The sequence below is a fragment of the Excalfactoria chinensis genome, chromosome 4 (genome assembly GCF_039878825.1).
Source record: "Excalfactoria chinensis isolate bCotChi1 chromosome 4, bCotChi1.hap2, whole genome shotgun sequence".
Lineage (NCBI taxonomy): Eukaryota > Metazoa > Chordata > Aves > Galliformes > Phasianidae > Excalfactoria > Excalfactoria chinensis.
In genome coordinates this window covers 1,568,056-1,595,783 of record NC_092828.1, presented here as the reverse complement: position 1 = coordinate 1,595,783, position 27,728 = coordinate 1,568,056, and the positions used below count along the sequence as shown (strand labels likewise).

At 52.5% G+C, this 27,728-nt stretch overlaps 1 protein-coding gene across 1 annotated transcript; it reads right to left on the bottom strand.

Moving 5' to 3' along the window:
• Positions 1–2,613: 2,613 nt before the first annotated feature.
• ADAM33 (ADAM metallopeptidase domain 33) lies at positions 2,614–26,905 on the bottom strand. Its single transcript, XM_072334859.1, has 24 exons — positions 26,540–26,905; positions 24,517–24,599; positions 19,145–19,221; positions 16,736–16,811; positions 16,345–16,421; positions 15,937–16,123; positions 15,617–15,682; positions 15,435–15,506; positions 14,843–15,009; positions 14,658–14,742; positions 13,899–14,041; positions 12,554–12,731; positions 12,086–12,175; positions 11,537–11,732; positions 10,678–10,786; positions 9,988–10,192; positions 8,843–8,920; positions 7,831–7,939; positions 7,459–7,609; positions 6,748–6,838; positions 6,126–6,371; positions 5,602–5,765; positions 4,806–4,823; positions 2,614–3,678 (listed from the first exon to the last, which is right to left on the bottom strand). The coding sequence occupies exons 1-24, from the start codon at positions 26,670–26,672 to the stop codon at positions 3,627–3,629; spliced, it is 2,853 nt and encodes a 950-aa protein (XP_072190960.1). The 5' UTR covers positions 26,673–26,905; the 3' UTR covers positions 2,614–3,626.
• Between the last annotated feature and the right edge of the window lie 823 nt (positions 26,906–27,728).

Genomic DNA, 27,728 nt, shown 5'->3' with positions numbered 1-27,728 from the left:
GCAGAACACCCCTGAATTTGTTGATGATGAATTTAATGATCTAGCTGGTATGTTCTAACCTTAATGATTCTATGATTCCAAATGAGCCCTATCAGCATGACCTTTTCTCTCAGGATCATGCTGTGCCTGTCATATCACCTGGGAGTTTCATTCCAAGGAGGTCATCATGTCAATAGGAACATGTTAAGACACCCATGTGCACATTCCTTTTCAGCCCTGCTTAGAGTGAAAGCATCCAGAAAGCCCATAGGCCCCTATTAATTTCATAGCTGGCTGGATCACAAACTCTCAGTTCTACTGTTTGCAGAGTGCCTGGTGTGTAGGGACCCCAGAAGAATTAACAAGAACGTTAACAAGGATGAGACCCAGCAAGAGAAGAGCAGTTGTGCAGGGGAAGAGGTGGCTCAGCCAAGGTAACCCAGCTGCAGAGTGTAATGCATTGGAACAGCTGCCCAGGGGGGTGGTGGGGTCACCATCCTTAGAGGTATCCAAGAACCATGAAGACGTGGCACTGAGGGATGTGGGCAGTGGGCACGGTGGGATGGGTTGAGGTTGGGCTTGGGGATCTGAGAGGTCTTCTCCATAATTAATGCTTCTATGACTTCTATGATCTCAGTGCAGGAGGAAGAAAGCTCATAAATGAGACCAAAACTGAGGAAAACATTGGTAGGAAGATGCAAAAAGATGTTCCTTGAGTCCTCCATCCCTGGACAGTTGAAGAACATAGTGGCAATTACATGAATCAGAACAAAGAATCTATCAGAAATCAGACTAAAATCTGAAAGCAGATGGGTTTTGCTCCACATGTCCCCTAGCTGCTTGGAAATCAAATACAGGGTAGGTGATGAACCCATGGGGTGGCTCATACTGTCTTCCAATTTGCTACTGGAAAGCAAGGATTGCTCCCTCCAGTAATGTAAAGCTGTTGGATTTGATGTAGACACTTCCTCGTGAGCAAGTCAGGATGTTTTGTGTTTGCCATTTCAATCTTGCAAGCTCTCCCACATGGTAAGAACAACTACTACTATACTACTACTACTACTACTACTACTACTATCAGAAGTGCAGAAGAACTGCTCAAGTCACTACTCAAGCATTAGTCAGAGCCTCTCAGCCTCAGCCCTGGCTCAAGTGCTCTCTGAAAGAGGGGAGATTCAGCACCTTTCCATAACCACAGCCTCAGGTTCTCCCTGGTGGGGAAGCAACCAAGCTTGACCTTCCAAGAGCTGCGGTGTTGGGTGGATACTTGCCCAAGAGACATCCATGCCAACGCTGAATAATGCAGTGTGACATTTGAGTTGGATGATCCAGCAGGAAAGGTGGGACAAGAAGCATCGAGGGGATGAAGGTTAAAAAGAAAAAAAAGGGATTTTTTTTGGTGGTTTTCTTTTGCTTTCTGCTTCCATTTTGCAATGAAAATGATGAACTTCACACTCACCGTGTCAGCAGAGGAAGCTGATGCCCAGCACAGACTTCTAAAGGGGCTGGAGGAGAGAACAAGGGGGAAAAGCTGCTTTTAAGAGCTCTCATCCCTGGAACATCGCAGCTGAAGGCTGAGCACAGGGTTTCCTGGTCATCTGCTGCCACCTAGTGTCATCCCAACACCCCAAAACCCTCCCTGGATGCATTAATTCCTCTCTAAGCAGGACCCAAGTCCCGCCTGTCCCCTGAGCCACGTTATAGCTGCAGGCGCACCAGGGTGAACATCAACCCTTTGCACTCCCTGTGACCATCTCAAGTCAACCAGAGCTATCAAACACATTGTCGCGCACCATCCCCAAGTTAAAATCCCCTCATACGGTTCTGCAGCAGTCTGCCTCGAGGAAAAGCCACTGCTGCCTGCTAAAGCATCTCCCAGGGAGACAAATGGTCTTTGAGAGGAGTAAAAACACCATTTGCTGCTGAGCAGAGCCCTGTGCTATCACAGCCCTGTGGGATTCCTGAGATCAGAAACTGGATGTTCTATCAGTCGCTTTCCAGCCCGAATAACTCAAATTTAGGCCCTTAATGTGCATGTCTTGCCTCTTCAATGCTGGTGTACTTTGGGCAGCTGTGGAGGTTCAGATCCCCATTGCTCCCCACCTGCAACAAGAGGAGATGAAGGGAGTGGGACGGCATTAAAGGCAAGACTCCAATGAGAGAAAGGATGGCTTAGTTTAAGGTGGACTTAACCACAGCCTGATACTGAGGATTATGGAACACCAGAACAGTTTCTTGAGGGCTGTCCCTAAACCATGAGCAAACCTGGTACTGGTTGGACACATCTCAAGAAGTTGAGTCCTAGGCACAGTGGGATCTAAGCCAGGTTAGTCGATGTGCTGGACCCAACAACCCCAGCTTTAAGCCAATGGAGGGGCTGTAGGGATGGCTGTTTGCAGTGGTATGGTGGGAGAACCAGAGTTCTTGATGTCTAGAGGGTTGGGGAACTTCTTAGCAAGAAAACAGCCCGAGGAGCCAGGGGGAAGTACAAAGACATTGCTCTCATTACAGACCCTGACAGAGCCACGCATCAAGTCATAGGAAAGTGACACGGAATAGTACTGTGCAAGTCAAGAGCACCTTTCATTTGAGGATTGTAAAGCCCTTTCAAGACACCAGTTCATTAAACCTCACAACATCCCTGTGAGGTAGGTATTACCCCCCATTTTACAGATGGGGGGAACTGAGGCACAGAGAGACGCAACGGCTTGGCCAAAGCCTTTGGGCAAGCCAACAGCACAGGCAGGAGGTCTTCCTGCTCTTGTTCCTGGCTTGTGGCTCCTTCCCACTTCGGACAGCAGTGATAGCAGCTCACAAACCACTTCTGGGCTTGCCCCACGAGTGGGGAAAATGCAACGTTTTTAAAGGGCTCCTGAGCCCCTTGAAAGCACCCTGGTAACCAGCTGGCACCAGCACTGCAGACATCGAACCATTTCCCAGATGGCTTCTCCTTCCAGGTGCGGCCCCAGGATTGTCACCGTTTGTTCTCGTGCAATCAGGAAGGGGGGGGCCAGGAGGAGCCTGAGAACTTGGATCCTTCAGGATATGTCCCAGCACCAGATGGCACCGTCCAAACTGGCAACCATTTTTGTCTCATGGCAAATGTCTCCCCGGAGACAATGCCCGGCATTGAACTCTGGTGGCATTGGGTGGTGGGGGGATTTCACCATGACTGGAGGAGAAGGAGGAGGTAGCTAGAAGGATATTACACAGCTTTCGCTGTTGTCAGCATCTTCCATCAGCGTTGGATGTTCAGTTGACCCCAGGTCACCCCCAAGCAGCCCATGTGCAATGTCAATAAGAAATCAAAGCTGTGGGGGGGGGGTTTAAACTGGCAAAGAAGTGATGCCAAGAGCTGTGGTGGAGTTTCCACCATGGTAACCCCACAAAGCAACCCTCAGTTATACCGTGGTACCAATTTCCCCTCTCCTCCCCCCCACCACTCCTGTTTTGTGCTGAGCACTCATTCTGTCTTATAAAAATAGTCCTCTGGTATCAAAAAGAAACCAAAAAACACAAAACGAAAAACAAACAAAACAAAACCCCCAACAAATAAAATGAGAGGAATAAAGACCCCTGTCGCCAGCAGCAGTGCAAATCAGGAGAGCCAGCTCAGGAAGGATGGGCTTAAGGTGTCCTTTGGTTTGTCACTTCTTCAAGGGGAAAGAGGTTGATTGGACTTTAATGGCCGGGACTGGCCTAGAGCAAGTAAAAAGAGAAAGAAAACAAGTCAGAGTGCAGAGAGACCAAACATCCACCATCACCATCACAACCATCCTTCCACATGTCAGGAAGGAAAGATCAGCTGCTGTCTGTGAGACCAGAGAGGATCCAAGACTGTCCTGGTCACCGACATCCTCTCTCAAAAATACAATCCCAGGTTGTTTTGCTTTGAGGTGTTGGCCTTAGACATACCCTCAACACATTGACAGGAGACAAAAGCACGTGTTGGCACCAGGCAGTAACCAATGGTAACACCTTGGAGCCCACCTGCTATGGGAGAAATGTTCCCCAAGGGGTGAATAGTGAAAAAGGATCCCATATTAGATGAAAAGGGAACACTTTGCTACAGAAAGAACAACCAAGGCGGTTTGTGCACTACCAGAGATGTCACCAAGCCAGCCATCGTGAGACAGACCCCATAGTCCACCCTGAGAACTCATGACATTTCTCACCTCAGCCAACCAGGAAGGACATTTCCCTATCCCTCTCTTACCACGCTGGTAGTACCTAGTAATGAATCAGGACTGGGACATGGTACATCCTGCTTCCCAGCACATCTGGACCTGCCAGTCTACGCTTCCTGAAGCTGGCATTGCATCAGAATTGTATGGCTGAAAACAGCAAAGGCAAAACTGCTTTATCTTGGAGGGAGCCAGGTCTAGTTGCAGAGATGTGCCAAACCTTTCCCTTTTTGGATCAGAGAACAAGCTTATTTTATCTACTAGAAGAGACAATCTGTAGGGATTGAGTTACACTGAGAATTTTGGGGCATATTCAGCCTCCTTGTGGTGGCAGCCACAAAGGAACGAGAACCTAAAATAGTTTAAGAAGGTCAAAGCAGTAATTAGACCATCTGGGGATGAGGGTCAACTTCAGTTCAGCATGGTGTCTTCCCTCCGTAGCTGGATAAGGCCCTGGCTGGCTACGAGGAGGGGATACAAAAGTACCCACTGACCCATTTTCACTGAATTTAGCAGTATAGCATGAGTTGAAAGGAACTCATCTATAAGCTTCTGGGAAGGGAAACGCTTAAACTCCAGCTTGATGGGTCAAAACCTAGTGCAGTAGGTCCCCCGTACTCCTGCATGGTGTCTGCAACTCACCTTTGAGGTGGCATCGGCCTGTAGGGAGGAAAGATGAAAGACAGCATCATTGTCCATTTCTCGCCTGTCCCCCAGCAGCAAACCAGAAGCCCTCGTGCTCCAGGATGCGAAGCCACATGCCACCCACCAAAATATGGTACTTCCCTTCATCCATCAGGACCCCACAGGATGAAGAACTCAAATCCTGGTCACCATTGGCCAACCTTGGCAAAACCCCTTGACGTCCTGCCAAGTGGAGGCATGGCCACAGGTTCTGAGTTCCTGTGGGTGCGCTGGCTAACACATGGGCAGGCTTTTCTCCTGCACTATGGGCATGGGATTGATGGTAGGGTCAACATTTGGGTAAATTCTTGGGTTGCAGTTGTTCCCCACATGGCAGGATTTGAGGGATCAACTGATTTCCTTCCTATTATTTGCATATTATTATTATAAGCTGGGCACCAAAGCCATTTTCCAGGTCCTCTCAAGCCTGGTGGGCTTCGAGTTGCTCTTCAGCCCCAGCAGTGGGCACAGACCCCAGACACACCAGTCATACTGGGGAGGACTATGAGAATCATTGAATCATGGAATCATAGAACAGCTTGGGTTGGAAGGGCCCTTAAAGATAATCTAGTTCTGACCCCGCCTGCCATGGGCAGAGTTACCACGAAATGCAGGCCATGCTGTAGATGAGGGAACAAAAAAGCAAGCCAGAGCATACCATGCTGACATTTAGGACGACCCACGAGACCCCTGTTCTGTCTGCCTGCATGGCCCCAGTGTGGTGGGAAGTAGCTCAACTCCTCCCTCAACTTACTTGGATGGCCTCGTAGAATGGCTCACGGCACTTGTACCAAAGGCCTTGAAGTTGGTAGGAGGGACCGTGACCAGCAGGGTCTGTCCATGTGCAGGAGGCAGCTCTTTGGCCAGAAAAGGGCATCCAGGCAGTGGCCGACGTGGTGGCTGGTGCTTTGGGCCTACCTGGAATCACAAAATGTGTAAGGAGAGACAACATCCTTAGGGAAGCCTCCTGGGATGTCTTAAAACCCCTTTTCTTCTTTCATAGAGCTGAGATCATAGAACTGTAGAATATCCCAAGTTGGAAGGGACCCACAAGGATCATCATGTCCAAGTCCTTGTTGCATATTTCAAAGCATACAACAGTACCCAAAGTACCCTAAAATATTCACAGCATCTACTGAGCTTCCTTCAGCACCGCAACTGATTCATCTCTTAGGATGTCACAACAGCTCCCTTAATTGTGTCCACCCCGACAGAGCCACAGGTAGCCAAAAATGGGGAATTCTAGCAGGGGAAGAACAGCCAGCCAACACAACTCACCACTGGGGTCCTCACAGGGCTGGAGGGAAGAGGTTTCTTAGGAGGAGGCAGTTTTGCTTGAGAGACAACAGTTTTGGTGGGGACCATGGGAGACTTGCTGGCTGGAGGAGGAGGCCTGGCAGGCTTGGGGTCCCTCGGGCGTGGAGGGATGGAGTGAGGAGGTGGACGAAAGGGATGGACAACATTGACAGGTTGGAAGCCAGGTTGGCGAGTGCAGGCCTTGGGGGGAAACGCAGCCCGTGATGCCTGCAGAGATGAGAAAAGGAAAAACCTAGGTGCATTTTCCTAGGGAGAAAGAATCCGTTCTTGGCTTGGGTGATCCCAAGAAATGCAGCTACCACCAGCAGAAGTGCCTGCCTGTCTGCTTGAAGAACCAGTGTGAAGCCATCACTCTGCCATGGGGATGAGGCCAATTCCCTGCAGAGTATCCTAGGAGTCACTGAGATCTTTTGGGGCACACAGAGCTCAAAAGATCCGTTTTTAGCAGGGATGAATAATGCTGCCTGAGGGCTCACACCATAAAGACAGGGAAAAACATCAGGGAGCTGGCCCCATTGCTAGAGGGAAATACAATATCATGACCAGGAAAGAAAACAAATCTAGATGCTGGGATGTTACTTACTTTGTTATCATGGCTGGAGGTGGAAATGTTCCGTAAGGTGAAAGCAGCTTTGGAATGGCCACTGGTTGCCTTCCGACCGAAGGCTGTGTTCCTGCCCAGGATCACAAACACAAATCACAGGGGGCAGAATAAAGCAACCATCTTTGCAACAACTGCATCCCAAAAGGCTGCACATCAGCAAGGTCCTGTCTTTGGGAACAGACAGGGAAATGCCTGGTGGGGCTTGGTGGGCAGGAACAACAAGTCAATCTTGAGTAATGGCATTTATGAAATCACAAGTCATATAAAAAGGCACATGCCTGGCTCTGGGTTTTTTTCTCAAATGCTTGCAGGGGTTCTGAGGTTTGTACGTGTGCCTGTGCTGGGATTGGAAATAACAAATACCCAAATTCTGCCTTCATTTAGAGCCCTTCCAGCTCTTGCAGCCTGCTAGGAGCAGATGGCAAGAGAGATCCTTGGTACCAGGCTGCCTTCATCATCACTCTCTAGGGTCATCCCGTCCAACAGATCGTTCCTCTCCTCTGCTTAGGAAAGAGTTCAAAGCCTCAGACTGTCCCCACAAAGAGCTCATCTCAAAGCAGTCTCAGATCTCACTGAAGCTGGCGCTGTGTTCCCTCTCCCACCCATCCTACCAGGCTGGCTGCTTTCAATAAAAGGTTTCAGGTCTAACTGGGTCCCCAAGAGAGAAGAAATTTAGGACATATCACCCACCTGTACGTCTCCCGGCTCCTCCTCCTCACCTCCTTGATCCACTTATTCAGAAGCGAGTTCTCTCGTCGGTACCAGAAGTAAATGCTCCCCACCAGAGCAGGGAGGAAGAGCAGGAAGATGAGCAGAATTGTTACCAAGATGGCTTCGTGATCTGTCGGGGAAAGCACAAAGATTAGTTTGGGGTCAGAAAAGTCGTCAGCCTCTGGGTTTGCTTTGGTAGGGGCCAAATCCAGAGAACGGCTCTTCTTGGTCTTAAGGACACAGCATAGTGGGCAGGGTGATGTTGAGCTGATGGTTGGACTGGATGGTCTCAGTGGCCTTTTCCAATCTCAAGGACCCCATCACCACCCCACTGCTCCAGCCTGGACTCACTGTCATGCTGCACGGGGCCACTGTCCACGCTGCCTCCCAAGCCCGGCTTCTCACAGTATGGAGGAGCCCAACCTGCATTGCAGTGGCAGTTCTTGTTGCTGTTGCAAACCTGTGGAGAGAGAAAGAGGGATAGAGACCAACGGGGATGGATGAAAAAGAAGATCCATAGGACAAGGCTGTAATCAGGTGCCAATGGCAGGAATCTGGGCTGAAGGAGCTTAACCCAGCTACCATTCACCCCTTGGATGTCATTTGGATCATGCCAACGTTGCCCTCAAACCTGTGATTGCAACGTACAGACATATTTTCCTGCTGGCAGTACTTTTTCCTGCTCTTTGTTGTATAAACCTTTCAGAGAGGCATCTCCTAACTTCAGTTTTCACGCCGCTTGACTAGTCAAGCACAATGGCCTTAATGCTCTGTGCTGAGCCAGAACTTTGTTAAACATTTTCCCCTTGGGGCATGTCCCCTCAACTCACAGCATTTCTGAAGCAGGGAATCCAAATCAGGAGCCTTAACTACGCTGAGCACTGAGTGTTTTACCTATTACCTCTCTCTACAGAACCCAGCAGCATTTTGTTCGTTGTTTCCTTACCTGACAAAGCCATGGTCTAAGCAGTCCTTGCCTTCAGGTGTCTTTAAGCTTTGGACAATAGCAGCTTTATTCTATTTGCTAAACAATTTCCCTGCATTTCTGCAGTCCCAGTTGAGTTTCTGGTCATTGCTTTGCTCTCAGAGGGAACAGACACCTGCTCTGAGCTCTGCACACTCTCCAGTTCAAAACGTACCCTGATCCAAATTCTGCAGATGGTCATTACATCAAGAATGATTTTCTCCCTCTAACTCGGACACAGATAAGCAAAGACCTCAGCTCGGTCTCACCCATAGCTGACATCCAAGTTAAGAGTTATGAAAAGCAGATGCCCACTGTGTCGCAAGGCTCATCCCAGCGGGAGATGACTTGGTTTTGCGTAAGGATCTGAGCTGCTGTAGGTCTCAGATGGAAACTCACCCCGTGGCCGTTGCACCTGGAAACACATTTCTCCAGCTCAAAAAGGGAGGCATTTTGGCACCGGCGGTCTTTGCAAACCTGAGAGAAAGACAAGAGAAAAGGTTAGGAAAGGCTCAAGAGATGGAACACAGTGATAGTTTGGCTTCACAGGCAGGAGCTTTCTGGGAAGACACTGAACACAGACAATGCAAGCTGGTTGTCTCATTGTCCCAAGTGAATGTATTTCACTCCAGCTTTCAGCACAGCCCAGGAATCTCCAACAATTCCCAATCCCATACGGCTCAGTAGAGCCACATTCCACCACCGCCACCTCCCTCCCTGACAGCCCACCAGATGGAGAAGGCACTTCCCATCCAGCCCTAAAAGGTGGGCACCAGCCAAAAAAGCCAATGCTGGATTTCAAAAGCAGACATCCATTCTCATAAAAATGTCAACATTTTGGCCTTCCATCACAAATTGGGTTGAATATTTCACAAGGAAAATGCCAAACAGTGAAAGCTGTATCTCTCCAGCCAGCTCTGTCTGGCATGCATCCCTGCTATCATGCTGTCTACCAGGCTTCTACCCATTCTAAGCTGCACTGACCCTGTATAAAGTACCTGGAGATGCAGGCACTGCAAAACAGACTTGTGCTCAGATACCAGCACATTTCTTTATCTATCCAAACAGGTATTTTGATTCCTAACAGTTTTTCCATTGGAAACCAGTTAGTCATTAAGCCCTTCATTAAGCCCTAGGGTACGGATCTCTTGCTGGTATTGCTCTACTTTTCATTAAACAGGAAAATTAACACAGAGGCCGAAGAGAAGAGGACTTGATGGCCTACAAATAAACAGCTGGTGATGTGTGGTCAGAGGTCAGGCTGGACAGGGCTCTGAGTACCTGATGGAGCTGTGGGTGTTCCTGTTCATTACAGGGGAGTAGGAACAGATGAACTTTAAAGGTCTTTTCCAACTCAAACTGTTCTATGAGTTGTGATATTGCATTTAAAATATCATCAGGGCAATGCCTGTAAATGTGGTGGAAACCATGGATGGGGGGCTAGTTATCACATAGAGAATTGTCATTGTCCACATTGGAGCCAGGGCAAAAACCAAGGAGTTGACTTCCCCAAGAAGACCCCAACCCTAAGAAGAAGCACTCACCATTCCATCTCCACATTTTGTCCCCGTCATCACCAACCCAGGGTCGGACAGGTCTTCTTCATCATCCTTGGCAGTGTACATGTAGGTGCCCCGGCACTTCACCTCTCGCCCATTGAAGCGGATGGTGGTGTCAATGGAGACAGTGTTGGTCCCCTGGGGCTTCTTGGCTGAGCTCTGGCACTGGATCTTGCCACACATGGCATCTCTAGGAGCAGGGCAAAGCCAAGATGAAGGCAGGTGAAGGCTGACTTATCCTTGCTGCCCCATTGCCCCATCCCACTGCCCACTAGTTCACCTCTCTGAACTTATGGCCATGGGAGGCTATGATAGAAGATGTTCAGAAAGGCTTAGGTCAACCATGGAGAGCACAAAATGATGCTGAAGTGAACAGGCAGAGGGTCCTCTCTAACATCACTACCTAACTCAGAATACTGGAGAGCACACATTCCCTAGATAGCCTCTCCTGTAGATGCTGTCCTTGATTTTTCCTTTGGGCTGGGCTGGGTGGTGACTCATGGTAAGAGACCTCACAGTAATGATGGAACTAAGCCCAGGAAGGACCTGGTGGCTTCCTCTGGTCCAAAACGGTGATGTTGAAGGTGGGACACAGCCCTGCCAGCCCCATTGCAGGGATGGGCAGTGGGACCTACATATGATGGGAGTACCTGCACACGTCAGTGCCTCACCCACCTCTTGTCGCACTTCACGTAGCGCCCTTGGCTGTCTTTGCCACAGTTGCCATAGGTGTTGCCAGCCATGTTCACATCCTGGAAACAGGCAGCTGGGGCTGGCCAGGCTCCTGACAGGGGAAAAAAGGTCCTTCATAATCAGCAGAATGGAAAAAGCAGGGAGAAACACCAACATTGCAACTAATGGATGGATGCTCATGGCAAGAACAGCTTGAAGAAGGCTCCAAGGTGGGTGTTGGGTCAAGGACAAGACAAGAAGGATGGAAGTCCCTTTGCTCTGGGGTCTTGCAGAAGATGTTGGTTGTGGGGGAAGGTTTTCTTCCCTTTGTGCCTCATGCAGCTCTTCTGGCCCTGGGGTTGGCAGTGCACTGTGTGAATGCTGATAGAGAGCTGCACCCTACTAGGATGGATGTTATGGGATAGGAGCAAGGTGTCGAGGATGTTGGAATGGGGAGCAGAGTGTGCAAAGGGGTGAGGTGCAGCCCAATGAAACACGGGGGCCAAACAAGCTGCATGTAATGTATGGGCTATATGCACTATGGGGACCATATTCAGTGGGGTGATGGTTGGACCTGATGATCTTAGAGGTCTTTTCCACCTTAATGATTCTAAGATGGGCTACGCATAGTGCAGGATCAGGCACCTGTGATGTGTAACAGCAGCATGCTCTGCCCTCCACACCAGCCCCATGGGCACTAACCCAACCCTGGGTAGAAACACAAACACCTTCCACTCATTACACCCTACCCCTGTGGGCAGGGGGCTCAAGGACTCCACTGAGACACAACACAGAGAGCCAACAATACTCCTGTTCCAATAAGGGGCCACGAGGATGCCTGTGGGATAGGACTGAGGCTCACCTGGTCCCCAGAGCTGGACACACTGTTGGTGGTGGGTCATGCACATGCCGTTGTTGCAGTATGCCTCACCATAGGCACAGGACGAGCCATCCAGTAGGTACACATTGGCTGGGCAGTAAGGTGAGGCACCTGTGCAGTATTCAGGGAGGTCACAGGATCCTGCTGCTTCCCTGCAGATGGTCCCAGCCACCTTCAGCTGCCACAGAAGGAGGGAGAATCATCAGCACTCAAAAGCAGCAAATGGGATCAGCTCAGATGGATGCTACCTTCTGGCACAGCATGGGGCCACAAAGCAGCTATAACGTCCCCTCTAGGACTGTAAAGTGCTTTGAGTTATAAAGCCAGATTTTGGGGCTAGACTCCAGCCACAAAGCAGAGACTCCCACTAGGACATGGTTTTTATGCATATCTTATGCCTATTTCTGCATAACCCTCATTTGATACCAGGAGGGCTGAACCTGAGGATATGCAGAGTGTGAGTCTTATGGAGACCACGTCTCAATGCTTGTTCCAAGGTGGGCCTCGGGTGGAGGGCAGAGTGGGAATTACCCTGCAGTTCTGGCAGCAGTCACCATGGGCACACTGAGCCCCCATCTTCAGCGTGCAGTTGTGTGCATTGCAGCATGGGTTGGTGCACTCCTGTATGCAGAGAAGATGATGATGTAGAATCATAGACAGAAACAATGCTCAACAAGGCCATCCCTTCCCCCTTCCCATCACTGCTCTCATAGAATCATAGAGTGCCTTGGGTTGGAAGGGACCTTAAAGCCCATCCAGTTCCCATCAGGTTGCCCAAAGCCCCATCCAACTTGGTCTTCAACGCCACTAGGGATGAGCATCCACAACTGCAACGATCACCCAGAACCTCACCACCCCCTCAGTCCCTTCTCCACCCCTCACATCACTGCCTTTGGGACAGCATCCCAAACCCACAACCTTTGCAAAGACTCCTCTCCATGCTGCAACCTCCATCAAAGCTGAGATACAACCCCCCATGCCTCCACCCCAGCACCATACCTCCACCTCCCCACAGTCACAGTCCTCTCCATCTTCCAGAAAGCCATTGCCACATTTCCGTCCCACCACCAGGTCCTTAGTGTCAGGCAGGTTGAAGAGACACATGCCACCTCCTTTCTGGAAGTAGCTCTCCAGCTGCCTCTTGCTGCAGGAGCTGAAGACACGCGGGAAGGGGTGTCTGCATGGGAGACAGATGGGGAAGGGTGGGTATCAGGGTAAGTGGGGCCAGGAGAAGGTGGAAAACCACAGTCAGAACTGGGAAGTAAGGACAAGCAGCAGACACCATCGGCCGGATGTATCCACACCACCATCTCTCCCACCCCAACCTGATAACCCAGACATTAAACCAGGGCACACCATGCTGAACCCAAATATTTTGGGGAATGGGTTGTGTTGGGAGAGCAGAGCAGCTCAGTGCCACCTCCAGAGCACCACATCTCCAGCAGAAAGCCTCCTGGAGGTTGGAGACTCAATGGTCTGGATCTGGTCTCCACGTGGATAGGACCTCTATCTGCTTGTTGTTACTCAATGGAAGATGGAAAATACTTGAGTCTATTTCAGTTCTTTGGAGGCTGATACAGACAAAAACCTTTCAAAAATGTAAAGCAAAAGAAAGAAAAAGGAATGGAGATGAATCATTCACAAGGCCTGAGCAGCAAAAGAGGTGGGAAGTTAGTGCATGTGTGGTCATTTCTTGAGCAGCCCAAGGAGCTTGGCAGAAGGTGGTGATTTCCTACAGCAGCTCTGAGAATCACAGAATGATTTGAGCTGGAAGGAACCTTTAAAGGCCATCTAATCCAATCCCCACGCAATGAAACGGGGACGTCTACAGAACAGTCCTTCTGTAATTTTGCATAAGTTTCTAGTGCTTTGTGGGAGGTGCACAGAGAAGGAGGAAGCAGAGCACAGGATGTAGGCACAGGAGACACGCTCTGCTCATTTCGGGGCTGTTTTCATTTCCTCATATTGCTGACAAACAGTTCTTTGCATATCAGCACATCTCATTTCTGACACGAAGCAAGGATTGTGGGGGAACTTTGGGGTAAATCTCTCAAGCTACAGGAAAAAACCTTGAAGTCCACATAAAGGAAGACAGTAAATACACCCATAAGCTGGTACACGAACACACAAACAGGGACGGGCTGCAGACAATCAAAAAACCTCCTTCCTGCCCATGTGGGGAAAAACATTTTAGCAGAAAACCGCAGGAAGAAATGTGGCAGGAAGGTGCGGTCAGCCCGGAGAGCTCTGCATGTGAGCTGCAGAGGGTAGGAAAACAAATGGCTGACATGTTCCTGCTGTGGGGCACCCTGTCCCCATCCCCATCCCTATCCCTGCCACTTACCCAGTGGCTGCTGCCATGACACAGCCTCCTTGTTCCGGGGTGGCCTCCACGCAACAGCCTTGGCTGTCATGGCTCATGCCGAAGTTGTGGCCAATCTCATGGGCCATGGTGGCTGCTGCTCCAATGGGATGCTCTGAGTGGTCCTGCCAAGGAGAAGGGGCTGCATCAGCTCTGGGGAGCAAAGAGGGGTGGCCCCTAAATTGGTGTGGGGTAGCAGCTGTGTCCCAAGTGAAGAGGGTCTATGGGAGAGGTGGGATTTTGTCTCCTAAAAGCCCACCACGGGACCTCTGGGAAGATCTTTTACTGGAACAAACCACTGCAAACAAGGGACATGGAAGGGCACATGCCAAAAAACAGGAATCTGTGTGCCCACACACCCTGCCCAGGGACCACAGGATGACCAGGGCCACCATCACCCCATCAGGAGAGGAAGAAAGATCACCTATGGTGGAGATGGCCCTGCCAAACCAGAGGGCACAAGCAGATGGTACTTAAGATGAAGGACAGAAGCAATGCAGGATACCCCAATACTTCTGCTGGGACCGTACGCAGGGCACAAAAACTTTAAACCTTCCCTTTTTCAGCTTTCCTAGGGCTTAGCAAACATCTGAGAGGGCACCCAGCATCATTGGTTGATCTCAGGACCAAGCCCAGGTGGCTGGTCTTCCAAGCCCACAAACAACCCCATTAGGATTGGGTGACAGTGGGGTTCTCAGCCCAGGGGAGGGCTGGCAATGGGGACCTTCATGCTTCCCTTACCACGCTGACTCCTCCGGAGTTGTCTGCACTGCACATCCCCTCCAGTGGGGCCATGCCAATGGTCGTCCCCCGGAATGTCTTCCCACTGCTCACCAGAAAGAACAGAAGGGTAATTAGTGAACCCAATCAGATCAATTAACAGCATGGAGACCCGGTGCCCTGCCCCACCATCCCCAGGCGCTCACGTCAGCAGCTGCGCGTTGTCGTGCTTCTTGCGAGCCCTCAGAGCCTTCTTCCACTGCAGGAAGGCCCACAGCGTGGTGTTGGCATCGCTGGTGACAGAGCACTGGTCCCTCTCTGTCCACACTTCCAGGCCAATCAGGGCCACCTTGATGTTCAGCGACCTGTAGAACTGCAGGGAGGGGACAGGGATAAACATCTGCTGCAGATCTACTATCCCCACCATGATGTTCCAGACAGTGGGTCTCCAAGCTTTCCTTCTGGTTGGTTGACTCAGGGATACCCTTATCCTAAATCCACCAGCACCCATGAGCTCTACCACCAACACTGTCAGGGTGGCACAATCCCATCCACCGCGTGACAGCACTGCCTGCACTTCGGCTTGGAGAACCACAACACTACGCTCATATCAATGCCAGCTTTGATCCTGGCCTCTAAGAGTCCACCATCACTGGTGCTTGGGAATGCATTTCCCATCCTGTACTCACGACCACCACCTAAACTCCTAGTTCCAGTGGCATGGGGACAGTCCCCTTGAGCTCAGGCACTCCTGACACACTGGGAGTGACAGAGGTGGTGATAAGGGACCGGCGTTACCTTGTCCACATAGTTGGCTATCTCCACGATTCGCTGCTTGGTGAGGCCCAAGTTGAGGTTCTGGTTCCTGAACTGCAAAGAAATGAGGATGGGGAAAGGTCAGCAAAGCAAAAGCAGAGATGGACACTGAGCAAGATCCTGGCTCTTCTGCCAGAGCAGATTCCTGCCCCTACAACACTCACCAGTGTGTGGTCAGCTACGATGAAGAGCTCCATGTACTTCATGGTCCTCCAGGCATCTCTCTTTACCTGCAAGACAGAGAGCAAGGCTTAGAGGAGTGAAGAAGCCAAAGTGCATCACATGTTCCTATATCAGCCCAGGAAGGATGGTCAAGAGGGGAAACTGAGGCACAAGGAGGCACAGACAATTTGCATGGCCGTATCATGTCCCATTCTGTCAAAGTCCCAGCCCACATGTCCTAGGGCTTCCAGGCAAGGATGCAGACAGCCCCACTCCCAGCTCCCTGCCCCACCATGAGCAAAGGACCCAGAGCTGGTTGTACCCGATGGTCCACTGGCTGGAAGAGCTGTATGATGTCACCAATGGTGTTCCCAAAGTCATTGCCATGGGCACAGGTGCCACCAGGGATGTGCAGGTGCTCTGCTCGGTGGATGAGGTGGTGGTTCATCCCGGGCGTCCCCACGGGGTGCAGGTAGTAAGTATCATTGCTGCTCACCACAATCAAGCCCCTGGTGATGGAGAACAGACCCAAATATCTCCTGTAGCTCCTTCACTGCTCACCCAACCCCTGCCGAGATCCCACAGACTTTCCACACCTCAGCTTAGGTACCCAAGTGGGCAGAGAGATGAATGCAGCCCCATGAGCTCATACATCCCTAGCATTAAAACCTCAGGCAGGTCATGCATCATTTCCTTTCAGAACCCCCAAATTCTCCCCCATGCTCCATACCGCATTCCTGAGCAGGTGCTGAGGACGACCCAGGAGCTCCGATAGCCCCGTACGTGCCCATGGTAATGGCAGTGGTCCTGGGGAGAAAGACAACAGAAACCTTGGTTAGAAGCCATCACACAGAGCCAGCCAGATAGAAATGCCATTTGTTTGTCCCAAAAAAGCCTCCCGCTTCACGTTTCCCAGCAAGCAGCACCCATTCGGACCAGGGAAAAGGAGGGATGGAGCCAGCTCTGGAGGTTCAGCTTGAGTAGGACTCCATGTGTCAACTGGGTGACAAATCAGGACAGGGAATTGGCATGGGGAAGGGACAGAGATACTCAGGGCTCATCCTTGGGGCACCCCAAAACCATTGCCCCCCCACTCCTTCTGAGATGAGTGATGTGCCCACCGTGTGGTTGGGGGTCACCGTCACGGGCTGCCCATCTGTGGTGTAGTGTGTCTCAGTATAGCCTGGTGCCAGCAGCCTGCAGAGAGAGCAGAGCAGTGAGGAACCCAACGGTGTTCCAGGGATGTGTTGACCCTCTGGGGACCCGTGGTCAGTGGGGACACAGTGTCACAGAGGGTCCACAGGGACAGGATGGTTCCTCTGCTGCCTCACCCCAAGAGATGTGAGTGGGGGATCTGAAGTCTCCAGGTCCCCTTCTGTTGCTCACCAGGGTTGGGGTCACCATCAAGGATGGAGTGATGGCTTCCCCACAAGGATCAAGCCCACCTGATAAATATCCCTTTGCTCCCACCGCAGTGAAACAACAACCTCTAAACCCACCATCAAGCCAAAGCCCTAAAGGGGGAGCATCAGCTTGAAGAAGATTGATTGGGTTAAATCCATCCTTGGGATCCAGACTCAGAGCATGGCAGGTTTAGGGTCTCCAGCCCTACTATCTCTATCCATCCACTTCAGCTTACTCATGGCACAATGAGCGTGATGCTCTTGATGCAACACCGTACCAACATCACACCAGCATGTTCCTAAAAAAGCAGAGCTGTTCATAGAATCATAGAAGGTTGGAAAACACCTTTGATATCAAGTCCGACAGCCCATCCCCACCGTGCCCACATCCCTCAGCACCACATCTCCGTGGTTCCTGAACACCTCCAGGGACAGTGACCCCGCCATCTCCCCGGGCATCCTGTTCTGATGCATTACTGCTCCTTCTGAGAATAAGTTTCTATTTCCTAAGAGCTGATGCTGAGAACTCTCAGACTGTTCTTAGCAAAGCCTGTCCCCACAGCTGCCGGCTGTCTCTCACCCAAGCCAGCGGTGACACAGCCTTGTGCTGACAAATTGCTTCCTGCTGCCGGGCAAGAAGAGCCAGAGCTCAGCCCACATCCCATATGACTGTGTACGAGAGGGAAAACAGCAGAGATGTGTCCTGCCCAGACTCTGGGGTGATGGGCACTGAGTACGCCAGGGGCTCAGCCAGCTGCAGGGCTGGGCTCACCCCTACTGACCCTCTGGTTTTGTTCTATAGAGGGAAACGCTGCCAGCAGACAGCCCAGAACAGCACCGGGCCTCCCCGCCTCTTGGTTTCTATTTTGTGACTGGTTTGGTTCCATAAATATTGCTGTGGGCACGTTCCTGGCATCCAAATCCACATCCCTGAGAGCAGACGCCTGGCACCAGTAACTCCAGTACAGCAGAGGGTTGTGATGGAAGCTCAGATTGGGTTCTGGAAGGGGTACAACAGGGATGGGGTCGGGGATGGGCTTGGCTGAGGACCTTCACACAGTGCCTGGGGGCTGAGGGAGATTTGAGCTTATCCCCAGTTTGGGATACAGCAAGTTCTATCATGGCAGCGTCCCACTGGGATGTCCTCTGCAGGGTAGGGCAAGGGAAGAGAGAGCAGGGAGATGGGGCTCTTCCTCCTTCACAAGGGAAGGTCTTGTTGGAAGAGACCATGAGGAATGGTTCAGAGGCCAACCACCACTCCCAGCACCACAGCAGAGAAGATTTGGGGTACGGCACAGCCTGGATAACTGAGGTAGCCCTGTTGGCTGGCACAAGACAACAGCTCGAACAGCCAAGTGGCCCTCCCAGCAGATGCAATGCTAAGCACAGCCATCCTTGGGTGCCACATGAATGGATACTAGATGCTCTTGGATACACTGGATGGTCTTGGGTGCTGTTGATGCTATTGAGTACCTCAAAGTGTCTTGGGCACCACGCATGGTCACCCTCAGAGCAATTCAATATAACCAGTTCAACACTTCCCTGCAAATGCAGCACCATCTCCAGCTGATGAGGTCTTAGCCCTCTCAGTGTCTCCCAGAAGGAGAAGTATGGTCATTAGAAGAAATGAAGACATCTCTGAACCTGATAGGAATCAGGATAGGCTTTGCGTATTAGCTTGCAACCCACACAGCTGGAAGAAAGCAGAAGCAGAACTGGACCTGTAAGGATGGGCTTCCTGCATGACACCATACTCTGCTCGACCACAAGGCCTCCCAGCACCAGCAGAAACCCAAAAACACAACAGAATAAACACCACAAGGTCTCCAAGGCTCATCTTGAAGCTGCCTGATCCACCAAAACCGGATCAACAGGAGAGCAACCCAGGTTTCCAAACGTCCTCCACGCCACCAAGATGCCACCAAAGACCCTGCAGCACCAGCCCTAAAGCAAGGCTGCAGAACCATCCCATTGGATTTCTCCATCCTTCACCCACACTGTCCTGCACCACGGCATTGTCCGGCCCCTTTCTTGTATGATGCAGGCATGAGCCATGGAAAATATTATCCCAGCCCTAACACAGCTTCCTGCAGCAGCACCCCTTCCTCACCCAGTCCCAACACTTACTGGTTCCTCTCCAACACCAGAATGAGCTCTCTGCCCTCAGCCATCACAGCCACCTCTGCCCGCGCCGGCGCTGGCACCTGCAGAGAAAGCAAAGGAGGAATAGGGTTAGGACAGACAGACCCAATATGCCCCCCGTCTTCCTCTGTGTTACTGTAGAACCTACTGAAAAACACAGGGGGAGCAAAAGAGGTGGGCATGAGGAGGTGCCCGGTGCTGGGCCAGGGGTGGCTGGTATCTCTGTGCCACGGCCACAAGAATAAATAGCAACCATCCGGGCAGCTGTAATGGCACCGATAAAAATACCCAGGGACAGCAGGAGGAAATGGTTGACTCAGCTTCCCCAGGATGCTGGTGGCTTTACTCAATCCCTCACTTTGGAGGGAGCCTAATGGGAACTGGTTTCCTCGCCGCGCACACGCATCCACGCCAACACAATTGGTTTGTGCACAACGGGGTGTGACACAGCCCAAGAGTGAGACCTGGTGCTGATGTCCCTTCCCTGGATCCAGTGCTGGGAACATGAAAAGTATCCCTGTTGTCACCTGGCAGTGCTTGGTGTCTCTGCACCCAACCACGGGTTGGGTCTCTTTGAGGTTGGGATGTCAGCATCACGGCACAGAGGTGGCAGGAGGTGACGTGGGTCATGGGGCAGCAGGAGAGCACAAAAAGGCAGGGCTGGGACACAGGTAGGAAGTGGCAGCAAGACACATTTCCCTGTAGGATGGGGACTGCAGATATCCCATAAGACCATCCAAACCAGCCCAAGTAGCCCATGTGGCTCATACTGGGATGCAACCTCACAACCTTGGGCTGCCGCTCCAACCCCAAGATGCACGAGCCCAGCAGAACAGAGGGGCCCCTTCCCACCTCCATCCCCTCCCTCTGGGTCCAATCCCCCACCCAATCCTTCCCCATCCATGATGTGCTGCTGACCCCCCCCCCCTCCTTCCCAACCACGGCTGTGGTGGGATGGGGTCGGTGGCTGCCACACTGCAAAGGTTTTCCCAGCTAGGAAGATAAATGGGAGAGGAAGGATCCATCCCAGCAGCACTCCGGGCTCACTGCTCCAAACATCATGCGTTTTTCACCAGGAATGCAAAGGGGTGGGGGTGATTTTCTCATAAAGGGCTGAACTGCAGCCCAAATCCTCCCTCCTGGCCCTATGGTGGGACGTCGCTCTTCATGCACCCCGGTGGCCCACAGCCCCAGGGATGTTCTTAGGGACAGCATCACTATGAAGCATTTCAGGATGTGGGGCACACAGGGTTTGTGGTGGCAGGGTGTTTTGGGGAGGGCAGGAGCTCCCCAGATTGAGCTGCCCACATTGCCCAGGGCAGTAGAGGGATGGTTTGGGATAGGATGGGATAAGGATGGGGAGATGTTGGCCCCACGGCGCCATGAGGACGCAGTGATGGAGTGCTGATGGCTGACCCCCCCCCCCCGCCCCCAGATGCCATCTCCCCAGCTCCAAAAAAGGAGCCCAGACGCAGCCCTTTAAAAACATAATAAACCAACAGAAGCAGAGAGAAAAGGCAAAGCCGAGGTCCCCTCCAACCCCAGCACGGCCACAACAAGGAGGAGGAGGAGGAGGAAGCCGGGGCTGAAGGCTTCTCTCCTCCACCGATGGTGGGAACGGGCTGTATTTTTAGAACATGATCTTATACAAACATCTCTCTCTGGCCAAACATGGTCTGCGCATTTTTCTTGCTATTTCCCTGCTTTTCCCCCGCCTTCCCGTATTTCCAGGCTGTTTCTCCCACCCCTGAGCCCTCTCCTCCTCCTCCTCCTCCTCCTCCTCCTTCTCTTCCCCAAGCCCTGGTTTTGAATTCCCCAGCAATTACTCCCTGCTTCGACTTTGGGGCCTTCATAGCAAAATGTTTGTCCCCGAGCTGCTGCCTTAAAGGGACACGTGTTTCAGGGTAGCATTCATGCTCGCAGCAGCCCCTGTGCTACCACTGAAGGCAGGAAAATAGCTCACTGCCAATAGGGTCAGCACTCAGACCCTGCAAGGTGCTGTCCCTTCCCGTGCCTCAGTTTCCCCCACAGAGATGGGGAGAAGGGCATGATCCCGGATGGACCCCTGTAGAAGTAAACAGCAGTCCATAAGGAAAAGGTGGGAAAGGAGTGCAACTCTTGTGCTGGGCAGAATTCAAATAACCCAAAGGTGATGATGAGTTTTGTGTTAATTAAGCACCCACCAGTAATTTTGCCCTGAGCCTAAGCAAAGAGGAGGCTGGCTCCCTGCGAGCTGCTGGTTGTGGCTTTGTGCAGCAGGAATAGGAATGGATCAGTATCAATCTGGGCTCCAGCACCATCCCAACCCTCATCAAGCTCCAGCACTAACCCAGACTGTCCCCAGTCTCCAGCATCATCCCAAGCTCCAACTTTATTCCAGTCTCCAGCACCATCCCCAGTTCCAGCACTACCCCAAACTCCAGCACCACCCCCAGTCTCCAACACTGTCCTAAATATCCAGTACCATCCTGCCTGACCCAAACACCACCATCTGCCTCCAGGACTCACAGATCCCCACTGCATGCTGCACGAGCAGCCAGACCGTGTATTAATGGCCCCGCTCCAGCACATCCCACAAATCCAGTCCCAGTATGGGCTGTGCTGGGAGAGCAGCCGGGATGAACCCGCCCTGGCGAGGAGCCCAAGGGGCAGAGCTTGGCTCCAGTTTTCTCTTTCAATCCCCTGATCAGAAAAACCACAGCAATGTGGTGCAGAGAAGCTGAGGCCGAGAGGGTTGTGTTGTTATTTGATCTTTGTCTCTCCATGGCTCCGAGTCCCACAAGCCCTGACGTCCTGGGTAAGCCCATGCAAGTCTGGATGCAGAGAGGAGGAAGGGAAGATGGGTTCTCATCTCACCACAGGGATGTGGATGCTCCGCAGAGAATACAGTGATGGGTTTTGCAGCTGAGCTCCCAGCCGGAGCATTACAGAAGAGCCAGGTCCTCCCCAGGCTCAGGCACAGCTGGAGCTGAGCAACAGAGGTTGGGTTTCAAGAGTTCCCCATCACCCAACGCACACCAGGATGGAAATCCAAGACCTCCAGGGCAATCCTCTGCCTCCAGATGCTTGATGGAAGAGCATCCTGGGGGCAGCCAGCTCTTGGAGAACCAGGAGAACCCAGCCCGTGGATATCAGGGGCAGCATTTGGGTTGTTTCAAAGCAAATCCGGCTCAGAAGCTACGTTCCAGCTTGGTCTGCCCTGCCACATGTTGCAAAGGGAAAAGGGTTTCCCTGCAGGAAACAGATTGCAGGAGTGGGTGACAGCACCTGGGCAGGGATTGGGTGGTCCCACTCCTCCCTTCCTGCTCCTCCCAGCGCTGGTGATGCTTCCCAGGCACATGGGAACAAGTGATTGCAAAGGGAAAAGAAATCAGTAACCCAGGCAGCACAACCATCCTGTTGGCCATTGCATTGGTGAGGACAGGATCCCTCCACCAATTCAGCAACAAGGGAGCTGTTTGCAATCAAGGTCCTCATGACCTCCTTCTGGCCTCTCCCAAATCACTTCCATGTGTGCCAGGAGCCACAGAGCCTGTGGGATTTCGGCCCTAACAACAGGGTCCTGCATGCCCAGCACATTGCAGGGCCATCAAGGCCACCTCATTGAGCCAGGAGGAGCATCACTGGGAAGAGGAGACATTATGGTGTCCCCTGGGTGCTTCCCAGGATGGGAAAGTGGCATGGGTCACCCTGCAGCATCCTGCCTGCTGCTACCACCACGCTTAAACCCACTGCTAAGAGCTCGAACCCCTTGTTTCTCAATGGAAACCCATCATTTTGTGCTTGAACCTATTGCTTCATGCTGGAACCCATTGATTTGCACTTGAGTCCATGGTTTCATGCTGGAACCCATTGATTTGCACTTGAGCCCATCATTTCATGCTGGAACCCAACATTCTGTGCTTGAACCCTATTGCTTCGGGCTTGAACCCATGGTTCCATGCCAGAACCCAACCTTTCGTGCTAGAACCCAATGTTTTGCACCTTCAGGAGGCACACATGGGTCCAACCACATTGGGGTTTATGCTCACAGCCCAGCTGCACTCACAACTCCAGGCTATCCAGCCCACATCTCAACACAATCCATCCCAACTTGTGGCCATGGGTGCCGCAAGAGGAGCCCCAAAGCCTGATGCCTTAAAACCCCTCCTTACTAAGATGCTTCTCCTCCTCCTCCCCCTTCTCCTCCATCCCCCCCAGGGCCTCAGGCCATATAGGAGCACACTGCAGACCCCAAAAGCAGCCGTGTGAGGACAAACAGCTTCTTTGTGCAGCAGGAAGGGCAATAGGGCAGCCACACGTGTCACATCCGCACCAAGCCAACAAGTGACTATTTCCAGCACCTTTGCTGGAAGGGCAGGAGCAGACATGGGTAGAATGGACTTCTCCTAAAAATAAGCACTCAGTGGTGGTTTGAGGACAAAAGGGCCGGGTTGGAGACGAGAGGTTATAGCAACGTCTCGGGTCTTGATGTGCAAGCAGGACCCTCCTCATCCCTGCCCTGTTCTTTGGTTCCTCCAGCAGTTCCCCTACAAACCGCCCCTCTGCTGGCTTGCAGCCCCTCCCCACATCCCCTCCGAACAGCAGCTCCTTGTTTCAGGCCGTCTGGAAGCAGAACACATGCCAGGAAGCACCAGGTCTTTCCCCGCTGCCCCTTCCTCAGCCCCACAGCCACGGGGATGCACTGAACCCCCACATCCCGCAGCAATCTGGGGCAGCAAGAGCATAAATAAACAGGCCGCCTCTCGGATGCCCTCTGGACTAAATATAGCTTCAGTATGGCTTCTGATAGATTGGGACCCGACCATGCTGTCCCCAGCAGGATGAGATGTGTGAGGCCGGGCACACCGCAGCTATTTTGGCTGCAGGAGAAATGTGATTCCCAGCAGCAGCTGCTGTGCGAGCGACGCTACCCAGAAAGTGAAAGGCACCAACCAGGAGATCCCACATGGAAACACCTCAGGTGGTTTCAAAGCTGCATCCTCAGACCCCGCCACCATCATAGATGCCACCAGAGGAGGTCATTTCCCATCACTGTGTCCTCCAACCACAGCAGCTTCCCTCCATCACCTAGTAGGGGTTGGAGGTGTGGTTGGAGGGGACAAGGTGACAGCCAGCAGTGAGCCTTGGGGAGCAATATCCCACCCAGCACACAGCTGGATGCGATGCTTCAGTCTCTGCCAGCCTGGGATCCAGCTGCCCAATATTTAATTAATCCTCTGTTAAAGCCTCCGGTTTCATTGCTGAACTCACGGATGCCATAAATTGGGCTCTCCAACACACGCCCTGCATCCGAACCCTGGCATCACACAACCCAACCCTGCAGTGGGGAGGGCAGGAGCCATCCGTGTCCTTACCTTGTCATCCAGGCTAACGGCTCGCCGGCTGCGACCCCCCAGGAGCCAGTGTGGTGTCACCTCCTCCCCCTGGGACATCGGCCCTGGGGAGAGAAGAGTTGGTGAGCGCCTTGGGGAGCTCCCATGGCCTCGTGTTGAACCAAAGAAGGGTCAGGTTGGATATTAGGGGACATTTCTCTTCCATAAGAGCAGTCGGGCACTGGATGGGCTGCCCAGGTGGAGTCACCATCCCTGGAGGTGTCCCATAATTGTGGGGACGTGGCACTGAGAAACACGGTCAGTGGGCATGGTGGGATGAGGTGGGCTTGGGGATCTCTGAGGTCTTTTCCAACCTTAATGATTCTATGATTCACCCAGCTATGGGGAGCTCAGAGAGCTGGGGAGCTCCCACAGCACGTCCCAGCATCAGGAGCTTCCCCAAAGAAATAGGGCTTGGGGGCTCCTTGGGTTTGCAAGGTTGGCCTCCAATACAAAACCACAACTCCAAGGAGCAGCTCCAATCTCCCCAGCCCCAAAAATCACCATAAAAACCCACCCTATCTTGGGCTGTACCCAACACATCCCAGCAGCTATGATGCCCATAACCCACCCCAATAAAGGGCTAAGGGAGTGGAGCGAAGGGGCTGACGGCGTTGTCACTGCATACGTTTGCAATCCAACATGGGGGAGATTGGGGTTGGGGAAGGACGGTGTTAATGAGACAGAAAAAGAGGACAAGAAAAGGAGCTGTGGGTGGGAGCAGCCCCAGCACGGAGCAGCCTGGCGGTATCACCCGGTGGCATTTAATCAGCTCTCATTACACGCAGCTTTTAATCAGATTCCAGGAATAACTGCAGATAAGGCAGAGGCACATTCCCTTGTCCTCTAAGAAAGGGGAGAACGGGGCCTCCAACCACAGCCATAAATACATGGAAACTGAGGCACGGCGCATTGCACTCCATGGCGATTCAGCACCCACCCAACGCAAAGAAACGAGGAAAGAAAACAGAACAGCTCTTCTACCCCCCCCCAGCAACGGGGCTGAGAGCAGAGAGCTCTGTTTGTCCATAGATTTGTGCTGGGAACGGCAGAGCCCCAAAGAACGAGCAAAGGCCTGAAAATCCAACTCAAACAAACGGGAGCGCAGAGCAAAGCAGAGCAGAGCAAAGCAGAGCAGAGCAAAGCAGAGCAGAGCAAAGCAGAGCAGTGGGGGCATCCCCCACCCCTTTCTCTTGCTATGTGTTTTTTTTTCCTGGAAAACACTGCCTGCCCTTTTTTGGGAGCTCTGCTGGTTGGGATGGATTCATCCCTGCAGCTCTCAGTGTTTCAGATGGGGATTTAAGTTGAGTACGATGTGAATTTCAGGCTCCCATCGCGCACTCGGAGCTGCTGGAAGCGCAAAGTCCAGCAAAGCACAGAGAACAATAATAAGAGAAGTTGCACCTTCAGCTCCTTGGAGGGGCTGCGGACAAAAAAGGAGGGTGCAAAACATCGACCCAAAAGGGGCTAAAAGAAGTTTATGAAAATGCTGGAAAGTTTTGGAGGGGGGAAAAAAAAAACACCCGTATTTCTTCAGTAGTTAAAAAAAAAGGCCAAGTTTTGACCCAAGTTTCGTTTTGGGGAGCTGAGACGGCTGCGGGGCCTGAGGGATCCCTGCTGTGGGGTGAAGAGGGTCCTCATGGGGGTCCCAAAGGGGGGCCTGGAGCCATTCCTCCTCCTCTCGAGGTTGGGCGGCCGCTCGCAGCTCTCTGCTCCCGATCGGACCATATAGAGGCATCGGCAGCACCCAGCGACCTCTGCAAGGCTGGGGACGGAACAGGGGGTCCCATAGAAATAGGGACAGCTTGGGGGACCCCCTCACTGCACAGCTGTGGGGCCAGCAGGAGGAACCGTGCCCCATGCAGCCCCAACAACACCACCAAAGCCCGCACCACCCCAATGCAATCTGCCCCCACCCCCCCCCCCCCCATTTGCACGCCGTTATCCCCAAACCGAGGGGTAACACCCCCTCCCCACCACCCCCATAATCCCATACCCCCCTTACCTCGTGTCCCAGCAGCACCCCCGTGCCCGGGGAGCAGCAGCAGCCCCAGCAGCAAGACTCGATCCCCCAAAACCACAGCGAAGCCCCTTCGTTTAGGGGGCACACGGGGGGCCAACCTCTCCATGCCCGCCATCCCCGGGGCTGTCACAGCCTCTGCTCCCCGCTGTCGGCCCTCCCTTCCCTCTTATGCTCTCGGGTTCCCTCCCCTCCGTCTCGCTTCCCCCCACCAGCCCCATTCACGCTCCCCTCCGTCCCAATAGCCGGAGCCCCCTTTTCCCAGGCACCCGGCTGCGTCCTGGGCTGGGCGGCCGCGGGGAGGGGGCTGGCATTGTTCGCCTTTATTTATGGCTGTGTTTCTTGGCTGAGCGTGTCGGACTAATGGAAACCAGACGGGAGGGAAGGCTGCTCTCAAGCTCTTCCCCCCCCTCCCAACCTCCCCCTCCCGTTCGACCAGGACGTCCCAGCAAAGCCACAGCAGCAGCTGCCCCTCGCCGACCCCATAGAAAAGCAACCAGGAGGAAAGGGGAAAACGCGATAAAATAACCTCTTTTACCACCCCGCTCCCCACCCCATAGGGTGAGATAGCACAGAAAACCCATCTGCAACCCTCAGTGTGCTTACGGTCGTTATTACCGATCATTAACACCATGATATGTCTTTTTTTTTACCCTACGGTTTGCTGGGTTATATTGGGGTGGGGGGACACGTGGGGACGGATGCAGCCCACGCACCCAAACTGAAGCACTTCCGCTGCTCTGCAATCCACTTCCATCCCTCCCCCAAGGGGCTGAGAGCAAGGATTCATTAATAGCAACTATTAACCAGCAACCTAATATTAATATTGATTAAGACTAATAGCCAACGTTTCCCTAACACTCAAAAGTTTCTTCCTATTAATGGGGGCAGCTGCAGGCACACAATAGGTTCCAGGGGTCCCTTCTTGAGGTGGGAGAGGAGGAGACAGGGAAATCTGTTGGGGTTTCCCATCATAAATGGGGAACCCAATAGCCCGGCAGCGCTGTTAGAGCCTCCCGTGCTCAAGGTTCTGCAGTGGGGTGGTCAGATGGGAACATCTGGATGCTGTGAGGCTGCTTCAGCTCAGCAGCACCTTGGGTGCTCCCCCAGATGCTCACACGTGGCATTTCTGGGGGTGAGGAGGTGCCATTTAGCAAAGCCTTGCGCTCATCAT

Excerpts from the sequence above, each read along its gene's own strand:
- ADAM33 (XM_072334859.1), bottom strand. The coding sequence starts at position 26,672 with ATGGCGGGCATGGAGAGGTTGGCCCCCCGTGTGCCCCCTAAACGAAGG. Across the intron at positions 19,222-24,516 it reads CCGTTAGCCTGGATGACAAG|GTGCCAGCGCCGGCGCGGGC; the intron begins GTAAGGACACGG and ends CTTTCTCTGCAG. Across the intron at positions 12,176-12,553 it reads GTGACTGTGGGGAGGTGGAG|GAGTGCACCAACCCATGCTG; the intron begins GTATGGTGCTGG and ends CTCTGCATACAG.